This window comes from Cylas formicarius, unplaced genomic scaffold, assembly GCF_029955315.1.
Source record: "Cylas formicarius isolate icCylForm1 unplaced genomic scaffold, icCylForm1.1 PGA_scaffold_12__32_contigs__length_19106922, whole genome shotgun sequence".
NCBI lineage: Eukaryota > Metazoa > Arthropoda > Insecta > Coleoptera > Brentidae > Cylas > Cylas formicarius.
The window spans coordinates 17441180-17453960 of NW_026844225.1; the positions used below are offsets into that span (position 1 = coordinate 17441180).

Below are 12781 nucleotides of genomic sequence, written 5' to 3' on the forward strand. Positions count from 1 at the left end.
CACCACCAATTGCACCTGAGTGGTCCCGTGTATGTTTGATTTATTATTATATTGTGATATGAGTAATACTTACTCTGAAAACTAACAAATTGTCTTATATATTTTATACTTTAAATGCATTTTATTGTACGCAAATTTCCTGTACCTACAATTTGATGAAACATGAACATAATAATACAATCATGTAGGAATTTTAAAATTTTGTAGCAAAAAGATTCTAAGGAACCTTCAATTTTTTTTAAATTAATGAGTTGTGAATATTAATGATGATAGTAAAATAACTAGATTGATCTGAATCTGTTTTATTTCAAATACCAACGATTTAAAGTATTTAGTCGAATTCAGCACCGATGGTAATGCTTACATCACCTAATAGAACTGACGTTTCATGATACCATCGGTTTGTGTCCAACACAACTAAAAAAAAATGTAATGAATAAAATACCCGTAAAAACTATGGTTACGTTACTTATTTCACCCGGTTCAACAAGTACTTCAAGTTCTTTACATCTATAGTAACATTCCGGAGGTGGAGCTAGTTTCCACATTTTTTTCCCACTAAGCTGAGCTTGCCAAGAAGGATAGTGGACGTTATCAACCTAGACAGCAATTTCTCGATTTACAAGAAAATGAATTCACTCCTCAAGACTACTTACATGCATGTGTGCCCCGCGTCCAGGCCCGCCCATAAAAATCCAACTTAGAGCAATATTTTCCGAAATATTTGACAAAAAGTACGGCTTTTCGTAGTGGCCCTTCAAAATATTGCCCGCATTATCATTGCAGTTACTCCAGCCTACGTACCAGGATTTTTCTCCTGGTTTTAGCTGAGCTCTTTCCGGTGTCATATCAAAAACTTCCCGCAGAGACTTAAATTCCGTTTTATAAGGGAAGAACTGGCAGTTTTTTCTCTCGCCTCTGTTGATGTCAACGGATTTAAATAATTTCTTAAAAAACTCAAAGTTGAACGTCTTTAATGCTGGCCACTTTAGAGCTCCGTCCGTTACGACGACTGGTTTTGCCGTTTTTACGTAGTTTTTGTTAAAATCTTCGGCGGATACGTTAGAGATTTTGTCGACTTGCGTCACATTTTCGCATATTTCACAAAACTCGGGCTCGCGGAAAATTTTCGAACCATCTTCAGGCATATCTATGATGCACTAAAATTTATTAATAAGTACGTACCTCATCTTTCCGGTACCGCTTACCGATCGACCACCACTAATAAACAATTTACTAAGAACCGAACACGCAATAACGCACGCGAGCAATACCCAAAAAAATCTGGAAACCAGTTGCAAGCCAGGAAATTTTAATTTTTCTACGACTTCAAAATTTTTGTAAAACACATCTGGAACGTCAGAGTTTTCCAGTCTGCGTAAAATCGCCTTCATCTTCTCTTCTGGCTTGCCCATTGTCGAATGAAAGAGAGATTTTCCCAACCCCAATCCCACACACTCTTATCAACAGTTAGCAGCTGCTTTACTCAATGAAGTGGCAAATTAATTATTAGTTCCACCTGGGGTGCATTTCCTTTAGCAGTGCGCAACGCTTGCGAAAAAAATAATAAAATATACTTTTTCATTTAATAAAGCAAATGACCAGTGTACTTGAAAAAGTTATAAATTTACACAAAAAGTATTAATATTTTAAGTTTACAAAGTAATACTATTTTATACATCTCATTAGATTATACTTACGATGTAAATGGCACTTGGTTTGGTATTGCAGAGCCAATAATTAATTATAAAATGAAATAAAATGTATATAAAAATAAGTTACCGCTTTTAATTAAAAAAAATTAACTCAGTAATTCATTTGTACAAACTCGAAATATGTCATTGTTTAACAGCCCCGATTCGTGTAATGTAACGTTAAAACCTTATTGCACCATAATCCAAAAAAAGGAATGTCGTAATTTTGAATTAAATGCTTTCTCTCTCACAGACTAGTAACAAATTCGTAAATTTGGAATGTTATAATATTATAACATAAATACCTAATATTTAGTATATAAAATATAATGAAAAATTAAAAATAAACAATAAATTATCAGCCAAAAGTTACTGTTGCCGAGAACTGTCCATGTTAGGTATATAATCTAGTGCCATCAAACATGCGAATACTGTCATTATCATTTTCGGTTTCACCTCCGTTATGTCTTCCGGTAGGGCATACACCCTTGCCCCTGCTTTACGTGACATCGATATCGCGTATTTTGCATTCGCCAAGTTATCCTAAAAATAACGAGGTTTCTTCAAAATGGGAAAATGATTTTGTAAAGGGAATTCTTCAATTCTACAACAAAAAAGCAAGAAGCCTGCAGACTTGCCTCTGTGAATTAAACACTGCATAAGCATTCCAAATATTCTCAAGAGTTTTTACTGTTAGTGCAAAAGATATAAGGACAGAAAAACATTCCCACAAACCGTATACCACGCCACATACCTCATCGGTGCCTCCAGTCCTAACTAGATCATAGTTAATGGCTCCGGGCCTAATGGAATCGATGAGATCGATCACTACCTTAGCGTCGGCAATAGTGGGATCTTGGAAGCTGCGAATGGAAGACTTTTTGCCTGCGGAAGCCAATTTGCTATTAACCCAATTGACGATTTCCTTTTCAACGATAGGGCTTCCAGATTCGTGTAACTGAGACAGGATCGACAACGTATACGCTCTCATCAACTGCCAAATGAGGGCTAAGGTTAAAGTAACGTTGCCCTCGTTGATATCCTGTCCGCCTATTCCGACTAAAGAGAATTTTATCTGTCTGCCGAGTTCAACGGCGTAGTTGCAATTTTCCAGCTTTTCCATGAACTTTTTCCGTTCGTTTGTGAATCGGCGGTGAACTCTACCCCAGTCTACTATCCCCGGCTTGATAATGTCGTATAATTGGAATACTACTAGCCCGTCGGCTAAGTCGGAATACAACCAATTGACATGTGGAGATACACCCATTGAATTTATCCAATTTCGATAAGCTGGCAAAAAAAAAAACGAAATAACCAACTTTAAATTTACAATCGGAAAATTTGTGGTCGTGTTTATAGTTATTCCGACAGCGCTCCTTTTTATAAATAATATTTTATCCAGAAATTGAACTGAGGTGGCTTTTACTTGATGAAAATCCATTTATCAAAATAAATAAGAACTAAAAGTTCAGATTTTCACGAAATTATATATTTTTACATGACAATTGTTTCGGCACATTTGATAAATGTCATAATATATAATTTCGTGAAAATCTGAACTTTTAGTTCTTATTTATTTTTATTTTGTCCAGTTTTCCTTCGCTATGGGATCTCCAGCAAAACTTTCCAGCTTTGCCAAGCACAGTTAAAGAGGATCAATTTTAACAGTGAACGAACAAGGGAAGAACCGACTATAAATTTGACTACAAATTGTTCCTAACAATATATACAGCATGTGCAGAAAAGATAAGCGACAAAATTAAATGCTGATTCTACTGGAAAATCGCTTCCAAGAAAACTGCCAATTATCATAGCACGTTTTTAATTTTTGTTAAAGGCTAGTTAGTTATTAAGTTAGTCTTTAGTTACTGTTAAATTTATTTCCAGGCCTCATGTGGTTTAAACATAAACAATCGGCAATGTTCTTCGCGGTTTAACAAATCGATATGTTTTAAAGTTTTCTTAATGGTCTTTAATTAAGTTTTCAAAATTTGTAAAAAAAAAACTTTTCTTAATATAATTCAGTTATCAGACTTTACATTTTTTACTCATTGCTTCGGGACACCCATAAGTAAAAACCTATTAGCAATTACTGCTGAATATTAAAAATTAAATATATAAACCGCATTCAATGGATAAAGCAATAAGAACGAGAAGCAACAGATTTGTTCGTGATTGCAATAAGTAACCAGCCGGTATTGCCATAATGTGTTATGATTTCTGAAATAGCTCTTACTTCTTTCTTCCCGAGTTTCTTCAATAGTCTCGTAACCGTCGATAGCGCCATTAGCTTGGTGTAACCCCGGATGATTGTTGAAAAGATTGGCGACAAAAGCCAAATTAAGTTTATAGACGCCATTAACAACATCTTGGGGCGTGACGAACGATCTACATTTCAATTTGGCAGCCTGTTGCAACATGATCTCTGCCCTATTGTGTAAATCTTTCTCCGTTAACGCGTCCATATTGACTTCTGCTTCTATTGGTGCTATCTGCTTAATCAGATACGTATAAACTTCTGAATCGGTAATGTCGCTCTGGAAATTTGTAACACGTCTGTGCGTGCCGGCACGTTCCAGATGGTAGTTCACCCATCTTAGCAATATGGCTTCGGGTGATAATTTCATAAGGTCGTCAATTTTTTCGTCTTGCGACAGTAATGTGGTTAGCCCGGGGCAATGTTCCAAGGTGATTTGATTGAACAATCCGATCCTAATGATCTGCCATAGCAATCCCAGCACCAAATGCGGCGTGCCCTTGGATAAACTATGTGCGTCAATGTTGATGACGTTGCAACCGATTCCCGATGCGGAATTCAAAGCCAATGTCAAATTCTCGAGTTTTGTGTACAACGTCAACTTTTCCTTGTTTATAACTCGCTCGTCAATGGTGTCCGGGCACGAATGGTTTATAATTTTGCTACGAAATAAAATAAAAACAAGTGTAAGGACTTCCGCCCACGCAAGTTGCATAGATATACAATTACGGTGTTTTATTTATCATCCAGCGATAAAAAATTATTTGAACATTTCAAAATATTCAACGATGCCTCACGAAGTGCGGATAAGTGGAAAAATGTTTACCAGCAAGTACATTCTAAGAGGAAATTGTTTTACATGTTTCATTTATTCATAATAAATTCGCACAATGAAAAAATCCTCATTGCGCTTCAATATTACAATTATTCACTAGCAGTGAAATCAATTTATTTCCATTTTCTTTTTAATATTTTCAGAACTTCCATTATTATTTCATGAGGAGTTTTAAACCCAGAAGTACAGTTTTAGAATGTGATCTGATAACATTTTTTTTTATTTACGCAACAACCAACGACTATAACAATGAGGTAATCAATATTTTCTAGGAATTACCGGCGATGCAGTAACGTTCAAGTGAAATTGATAACGATTTCCTCGATTGTCGTCGATAAAATTATATTCAAATTTTGAAAAGAGTCCTTGCAAAAAACGTCAAACTCGAATTGTCACTCACAATAACGAATTACCCACTTAAACAAAATTTAATCGATATTCTAAGTACATATGTCCATGGCAGTTTTACGTAGGTCCATGGGATGTGATGTGATGACAGCCCTATTGATATTAAAAAGATACTTCCATTGTTCGGAATTTTGGGACAATCATTGATTTATATCGACGTTTTTTCAAAGTTTAGAAGGTTTGCAATTTCTTAAAATTACAAATTATAATGATTAATTTACATCTTATTTTAACTCATTTGCAGAAATTGTTGAGAAATAATGATTGAATAATTAAACCAAATAATAGTTTTCGTTCGTTTGCTTTACTTGAGAGTACATCTTCATATTGCTTTGGTACATTTCTGTAAGGGACAACAGGTACACTTTACACTTATAATACTTCCACATATTATGGGCAGCTAGTAAAATGTTCATTTTAAATTTACTAAAAATCTTATGTTCGCTGGACGAGCCAAAGTCAAGAGATCATTTTCAAATCTTTTTTTTTATTATTTCAACGTACTGTATATCCAACAGTAAAGAGATTGCGGAATTACATTGATATAAACTTTTTTTCATAAAATCATCCAAGAATCACCTTATACATACTGGTACTGCTGTCCAGAGTACATGTTTGTGCTTTATGGGGACATTATATTCCGTATAAATTATAATAAAATTAATTAAGAATAAAAAAGATCTTTGTTTTTTTTTAGCTCACTCTTTCGTCGATAAACGACCAACTAATATTAATGCAGCCTTTGGGGTGTTTATAATAATATTTAATTGTCGATCGGTCGACTAATCCTTACCATAGCAATATACCGTCTTTGACTTTCTCATAAAGGTATTTCCCTTCGGGATCAATCGGCAGCAGTTTTTTTAAATCCGGATCGTGCTGCAAATTCGAGTTGATCCAATCCGAGAAAGCCAGCTGTTCCTCTAGACGCACCGAATGCGTCGTACCGTCATTAGACGCGTGGGAGGTACCGCCCAAGTGTTGCAAATTCTCCCGCTTTGAAACGGCGGTTCGAAAAGTATTCGCGACATCGTTCGCTCTTAGATCACAGATAAGCTTTTCGAATTCTTCATAAGTCAATCTGCCGTTTATTTTAGTCTTTTTCGAATTTTTGAATTCCTCTTCGATGAGACGCGATTGGTAACCGGCTATCTTCAGTCCGCAAGCCTCCAATGCCTCCCGAAGCTCTTTGAGGTCGATATGGCCGTCGCCGTTTTTGTCTATCTGTAATAAAAAAAAAACGAAATTATTACTAGCTTAAAGCGAGTCACGTGAAGGCAACGTGCGGAAAACGGGTGTCTAGACAATTCTACGTATTATGTTTGAAATAAATGTACGGTTTTACCGCCGTATTTTCGACACAAAACACGTTAATAAATCCAAGCGTTCATTGATAAAATATTGCAAATTAATAACGAATTTCCCGTCTTTTTTTATCCTATCGATACAACGTTATCAGCGAGCGTAATGCAATACGACAATAAAATTTCTATTGTGGGCTATACGGTGAACTAAATTAAAATACACGAAGACACTCGTTCCCAATCGGCAACGGAATCTGGTTCAAATTTTATTCTGAATCTTTTAAAACTTGGGCAGCACTAATATAAACATCTATTATTAAATGACACAATATGGTTGTTCTTCAATAAACGGTCAGTTTAAGGTGTTGCCTATTTAGCATATAGCATTTATTTTTATTTAATACTCACGAATATCGAAAGCTCTCATCTACTGAGAAAAAATATTAAGTGCATGGATGGAGACTTTTTTGATGAACTGTATATAAACAGATGCAATTTATTTTTCGAAAACAAAAATTAAAACGGTTTTGGATTTCCTCCTGGATCTTATAATTTTCATCGGTACGTAATGATCGAGAATTCCGTGGGTTAATAACCGAACGCATCCGAATGTAACGCCGATTTAAATAGAGATTAGGAAATGAAGATCGAGGACCGGCAACGTGAAATAAATATTTTATTCTGTATTAGACATCGCCGTTACGACTGTTAAGTGCGGATATTCAGAAGCGGATAGAGTTTAATATTGCTCCTATTATTTTAACAATAACTAAAATTTTTCGCCGCTTAACGCGGGTCAATAACATCGGAGGAATTCTGAGATTCTCGAGAAAATAAAATATTATTCCATAAGGCTAAACTAAATATATAAGTTTGAGACACTCGAAATTTTCCGAACTCGCTTATACAAGACTTCTTTAAAGCGTACTCTCGCGAGAAAGGTCATAGGAACTTAAAACAGTTTAAAAAGGCAACGACACGTCGGTACAACAAGGCTCATTGTTTCTGATCTGCGTGAAAAGGAATTAAAAAAAAAAGCGGCAGCCAGGACGGAGAGGTTCACACTACCACGGGATAGAATAAATGTATTAAATCCGCTAGTACGTATTTCCGTGCAGTAAAAAGAAGGGCGACGTTTTAAAAATAATATTCTTTGTTCAGTTGTCTCAGTGTTTCATTTTACCAATTTACGACTTCCCCCTTTTCGTCTTCGCTTATCAAAGACGCGTAGGATGTTCTGCTTAAATATTTATCAATTTCCATGACGCGGGTATAATACTACTTATGTGCATATTCGAGATGCGTGTGCAGTTGCGTGTTGAATTGGTAATGCGAGCAAAACCGTGGTTGGTTTTCGTTTTCAAACAACCGCACCGCATCGAACCGTTTTCGGATAATCTATTAGATTAAAGCCAAGATTCTCCGAACAATAAAAAAAAATCGTGTACCCACCGACTGTAACACGCTTTGATAAAGCAATTATTGAAGGTCGCCTGTCAGGAGATCGGATAATGTATAATAACATATACCGGAGAATCAGACGCTCTGTGATATGTGAAAAAAATACTGGAAATTGTTTTCGAGTTTCTGCAATGGCATGCAGTGGGCATAATTGCCATGTTGAGTTTTAAAATTCGGTTTCTGCAATATCTTGTTATAAACGGTGTTTTTTTTTCGATGTATAGAACTTTAAGTTGCAATAAAACAACGATAGATTATTCGATTGACATGAATTTTATTTATCCGAAAGATAATCTTGTGGCATTACATTTTAAATATGAGTTCTGCCATATGACCGCCACGGCTGGCGCGGATGTAGCCCAATCTGGAAGTCCCATTTTCGATTACTTTTTCCAACATTTGTGGCCGTATATCGGCAATAACACGGCGAATGTTGTCTTCCAAATGGTCGAGCGTTTGTGGCTTATCCGCATAGACCAATGTCTCTACACAGGCCCACAGAAAGTAGTCTAGCGGTGTTAAATCACAATCACAGGTCCAAAACGTGAAATTAGGCGGTCACCAAACGTGTCTTTCAATAAATCGATTGTGGTACGAGCTGTGTGACATGTTGCGCCGCCTTGTTGAGATCACATCTCCTGGACATCATGGTTATTCAATTCAGGAATGAAAGAGTTAGTAATCATAGCTCTATACCGATCACCATTGACTGTAACATTCTGGCCATCATCGTTTTTGAAGAAGTACGGACCAATGATTCCACCAGCTCATAAAGCGCACCAAACAGTCAGTTTTTCTGGATGTAACGGTGCTTCGACATACACTTGAGGATTAGCTTCGCTGCAAATGCGGCAGTTTTGTTTGTTCACGAAGACATTCAACCAGAAGTGCGGTTCATCGCTAAACAAAATTCGCATATGAAAATCAGGAACAACAGCAATCTCGTTTTGGGCCCATTCGAGGAATCTACGCCTTACTTGAAGAATTCATGATGAATGAATAAAATATGTATGAATAAGAGAACTTAAAATCTGAAAAAGAATTACAAAATGAAACCCTAAATTATTATTAGGCATTCTAAATGATAATTAAAAACGAAATAAGGCTTTGTTATTTATCTTGACAATAATTCGAAGGCGCACAAAATTATCTAGTAGCTGACATTCATACATTTTTATATATTTCACCCTTTTCAATTAATTTATTATAACTCATTTTTTTATTAAAATTTTTTTTTTCTTATACTGACCGAGTTGATGATTCGACTCAATTTTTAATGACACAACAAGTGATAATACTAAATACTAAAAACTAGGAACTAGGGTGTAATTTGGTTAGTTTTAGATAAATAACATTTTATTTCGATTTCAAATATCATTTGGCATCCTAAATAATAAATTAGCGTTATATTTGATAAATTCCAGATAATTAGACATTATTAACAATTCAACTTTTTTTATAAGAATAATAATCTTACCTCTAACAAAATCATATCATGTGACAAAGAAAGAGACATCACTGCCCTAACGTATTTACAGGATACAAACAATTAAAAGAAATAATCGAATTGATATTAAAAAAAAAAACAGGAAAATTGACAATATGCAATCATGAAAATTGCAAATCTGGACCTATTTCAACAAATCTTGCATGGTGTACAGGGATACTGATTCCGGCCCTGTTCCTGGTGACAGTCGTCATTGACCTGGCAGAAAAGTCAGAAATATTTAGTCAGAGAGACTAGGATTTTTCTTCACGGACATAAAGAGAAGGAACAATCAAGATGCCTAGACTATCAAAATACCGTTTACAGAACAGTATTCTAACTGAAATGCAAGATTGGATAGATAGATACTCCCGACTAAGTGAAGCAGCAAAGAGCATGAAACAAAGTTTTAAAACATTACTCACACATTTTAGAAACTCGAAAATATACATTTTTTCACATTACTAGGACGTCCGTTTCAATTCGTTGCTTCTACTCGACACACAATATAGGCTGGAAAATCGTGTGCACTCGATAAAACATATACGTAAAAACTTAGAAAACGAACGTGTTTTCAACATGACTCTTTTCACAAACATAGAGCTAATTGTACAACGGAAATCTCAAAAATTGCTTTATCGGCGGCGTAATCGCAACTTTTTCCTACACAAGCGAGAAACACATTTTATGCAGCGGTCGTGAGAATTACTTCGTCGGACTTCTTCACGGATCCATTTTTATTTACATAATTACTCGCGACTCATTAAGAAAATTCCCTTGAGACCCCATACGTTACGGTTGCAGTAATAGAAAAATTCGCACGCTCTTCGATTATACAGTACGATATCGTTAACCACACACGCGAGACCATCTTCGCTATTAATTATTTAAAAAACAAAAAAAATAAAAATTTACATTATATATGATATAACCAATAAATTAATGCAAAAAGAAGAATAAAATTCACCGGTTAGACATAAACAAATAAAAAGGAAACGTTCAAACATTAAATTAAAATAAAACATGGGATCATAAACTAGTCACAAAAACATTTTTTTTTAAATTTAATTACGGTTTTTATGCGGTCTCGGCAACAATAAATCCGGAACGAAAGAATGTACTATTAATAAAAGTATTGCGCAATTTTTATTAGACATTGTAAACCCCTTAAATAAATTGTTTACACTTATTGAGGTTTTTCTATTTATATATAAGTGCAATCGGAATTAATAACCCAAGAATCCGAGACCCAATATAAAACGCGCCATTTAGCCTTCGAATTAATTCTGATTTATTTTGCATGTGTGTACTTCTACAGGGTGGACACAAATCTTTTAGAGGTTAATGCCACTTTTATTTAATTATTTACGGCCTGAATAAAAATTGTTGCCCAACTAAAACATAATACCCCCGTTCGCCCGAGATTTTCTTTGATAATCGTCGATGGAAATCGTACGGGAATAATTATCAACCGCTTTGGTCACCTACTTTCTCCGATTATGACATCGAAATTATATTTCTTTACGTTTGAAATACCTAACCGTGACCAAGAAACCGCCACGTTCTGCAGTCATTTTTCTTTTGGAATGTTACTTTTGCCTTTTGTTGTCGCGTTTGTATTGCAACCGAAAGAATGTCGAACCTAAGCACTTTTGTTTCGCAGAGGTAGTTGTTATGGCGATATCATACGATTTCGTAGAATTCGTCTTGCTTTTTACGGAAGTGCATGTAAACAAGTGTGTATAACTTCGAAACGAAATTAACCATTAATTTATAAAAATATATAGAAACCCCTCCACATCCCCGCGTTCAAGTAGTGATCTGATCAAGATGCTTTTTTTGGTAACTGATTTGAAGGTTACACCACTACCTGTGTCGAACTCGTCCTTTTTGTACTTTTAATAGAAGCAATCCGACTAAAAAGTCAACCTATTTCGTAGCACTTTAAAATTTATTCATTTAAGTGTTTTTTATGGCGGCTATCATTGTATAAACACTCTAATTATTATCCGTAATATTTTTCGCCGATGCCGCGTAAAAATTACTTGAAGACGTCTAACCACCACACTTAGTCAAAACGGGCTTTCATGACATCACCTCGCGCTTTATCAGATTATGAAACAATCTTATAAAAACAACTGGAAAATACGAAATTAATATTATCGCGATTATCAATAATCTCAAAACCTAGTAATCGACCATCTGAGACGTTGGCAAGCATAAAAAAAAATCTACCTCACACCAAGCCGATAGGACGAAAATACCCACGCACGATTTATGAAAAAAATGTAGATCTCCCACATGGGCGGAATAAACATCCGAGTACCTTAAAAAAGTTCAAGATTTACGATAACTGTATCTATGGTTATTTAGTATATATTTTAATTACGTCTCAAAATCTTTGCGGTTCAAGTATAAATCCTTCGATGTAAATTTCCTCAATGAGTTTAATTTGTTTACAAGCACAAAACGATGCAAATGAATTTTTATTGTTTGAAACGTGCTGTAGTGATTAAAATGTATTCACAAAAATCTTCTAACTTTTGATTACCAGCAAATTAACCAAACGAAAATGATAAAAAGAGTCGGCGAGCTTACTTAGGTTTTTTGCGTGAGTAAGATATAACGTGACTCATAAACTTATTAGTTTTCATTATGTACGTACGTTTGTACATGTTTAGTTATTTTAAAGTTAAATTCCAATATTTTAGATAAAGTTACGATAGCATTTTACATGAACTTGCACTTAAGTAGGGAAAGTTGCCATGTTTCGCCCATTTTTACGGAAATTCCCGGGACAAACTGCACGGAAACTCTTAACGAACTTAAAGGATGATTTTTTTATTATAATGGGCGTTGCTACAACAATGAATTGCGGCAACTGTCAAAACAACGATATAAACACGGAGAAGGCTAGGTTAAAATCGATCTAAATAAACGGAAAGAAAAATTCCGAAAAAAAAAACAACTCACTGTACTAAAACGCTCCCTGATTTCCAGTTGTTCTTCTTCGGACAATCTTTGGAAATCCGAATTAATGGAAGCCATGGTTAAATTCTCGAAGCCACTCAAAAAATCTGTGCACTTATAAATTACCAGCTCCAAAAGGCACGATACCCTACGATATGATACACACTATGTGTTTGAAGTATGGAAAAAGGACACGCTGTTGCCGCTTTAAAATCCCACTCTAGACGAATCTGATAAGTTGCTAAAGCTGCGGTGTCAAATGTTGTTATTCCAATTTCGTTTAAGGATAACTTCAGGTTTCTGGAAAGTTATTCATACGAAATAACTAATACTGGCTGTATTAACAAAAAACCCGAATGTTTTACA

General features: G+C 35.2%; 2 protein-coding genes across 2 annotated transcripts; both read right to left on the bottom strand.

Annotated features, from left to right (window-relative positions):
• Positions 1–290: 290 nt before the first annotated feature.
• Positions 291–1444, bottom strand: LOC132708698 (bifunctional arginine demethylase and lysyl-hydroxylase JMJD6-B). The gene is made up of 4 exons (XM_060681212.1): positions 1209–1444; positions 657–1160; positions 470–599; positions 291–417 (listed from the first exon to the last, which is right to left on the bottom strand). The coding sequence occupies exons 1-4, from the start codon at positions 1413–1415 to the stop codon at positions 332–334; spliced, it is 927 nt and encodes a 308-aa protein (XP_060537195.1). The 5' UTR covers positions 1416–1444; the 3' UTR covers positions 291–331.
• A 128-nt stretch (positions 1445–1572) lies between these two features.
• On the bottom strand, positions 1573–12605 carry LOC132695567 (plastin-2). Its single transcript, XM_060659879.1, has 5 exons — positions 12419–12605; positions 5988–6418; positions 3931–4613; positions 2449–2984; positions 1573–2237 (listed from the first exon to the last, which is right to left on the bottom strand). Exons 1-5 carry the CDS (start codon positions 12491–12493, stop codon positions 2064–2066), a joined length of 1899 nt encoding a protein of 632 aa, XP_060515862.1. The 5' UTR covers positions 12494–12605; the 3' UTR covers positions 1573–2063.
• Positions 12606–12781: the final 176 nt, after the last annotated feature.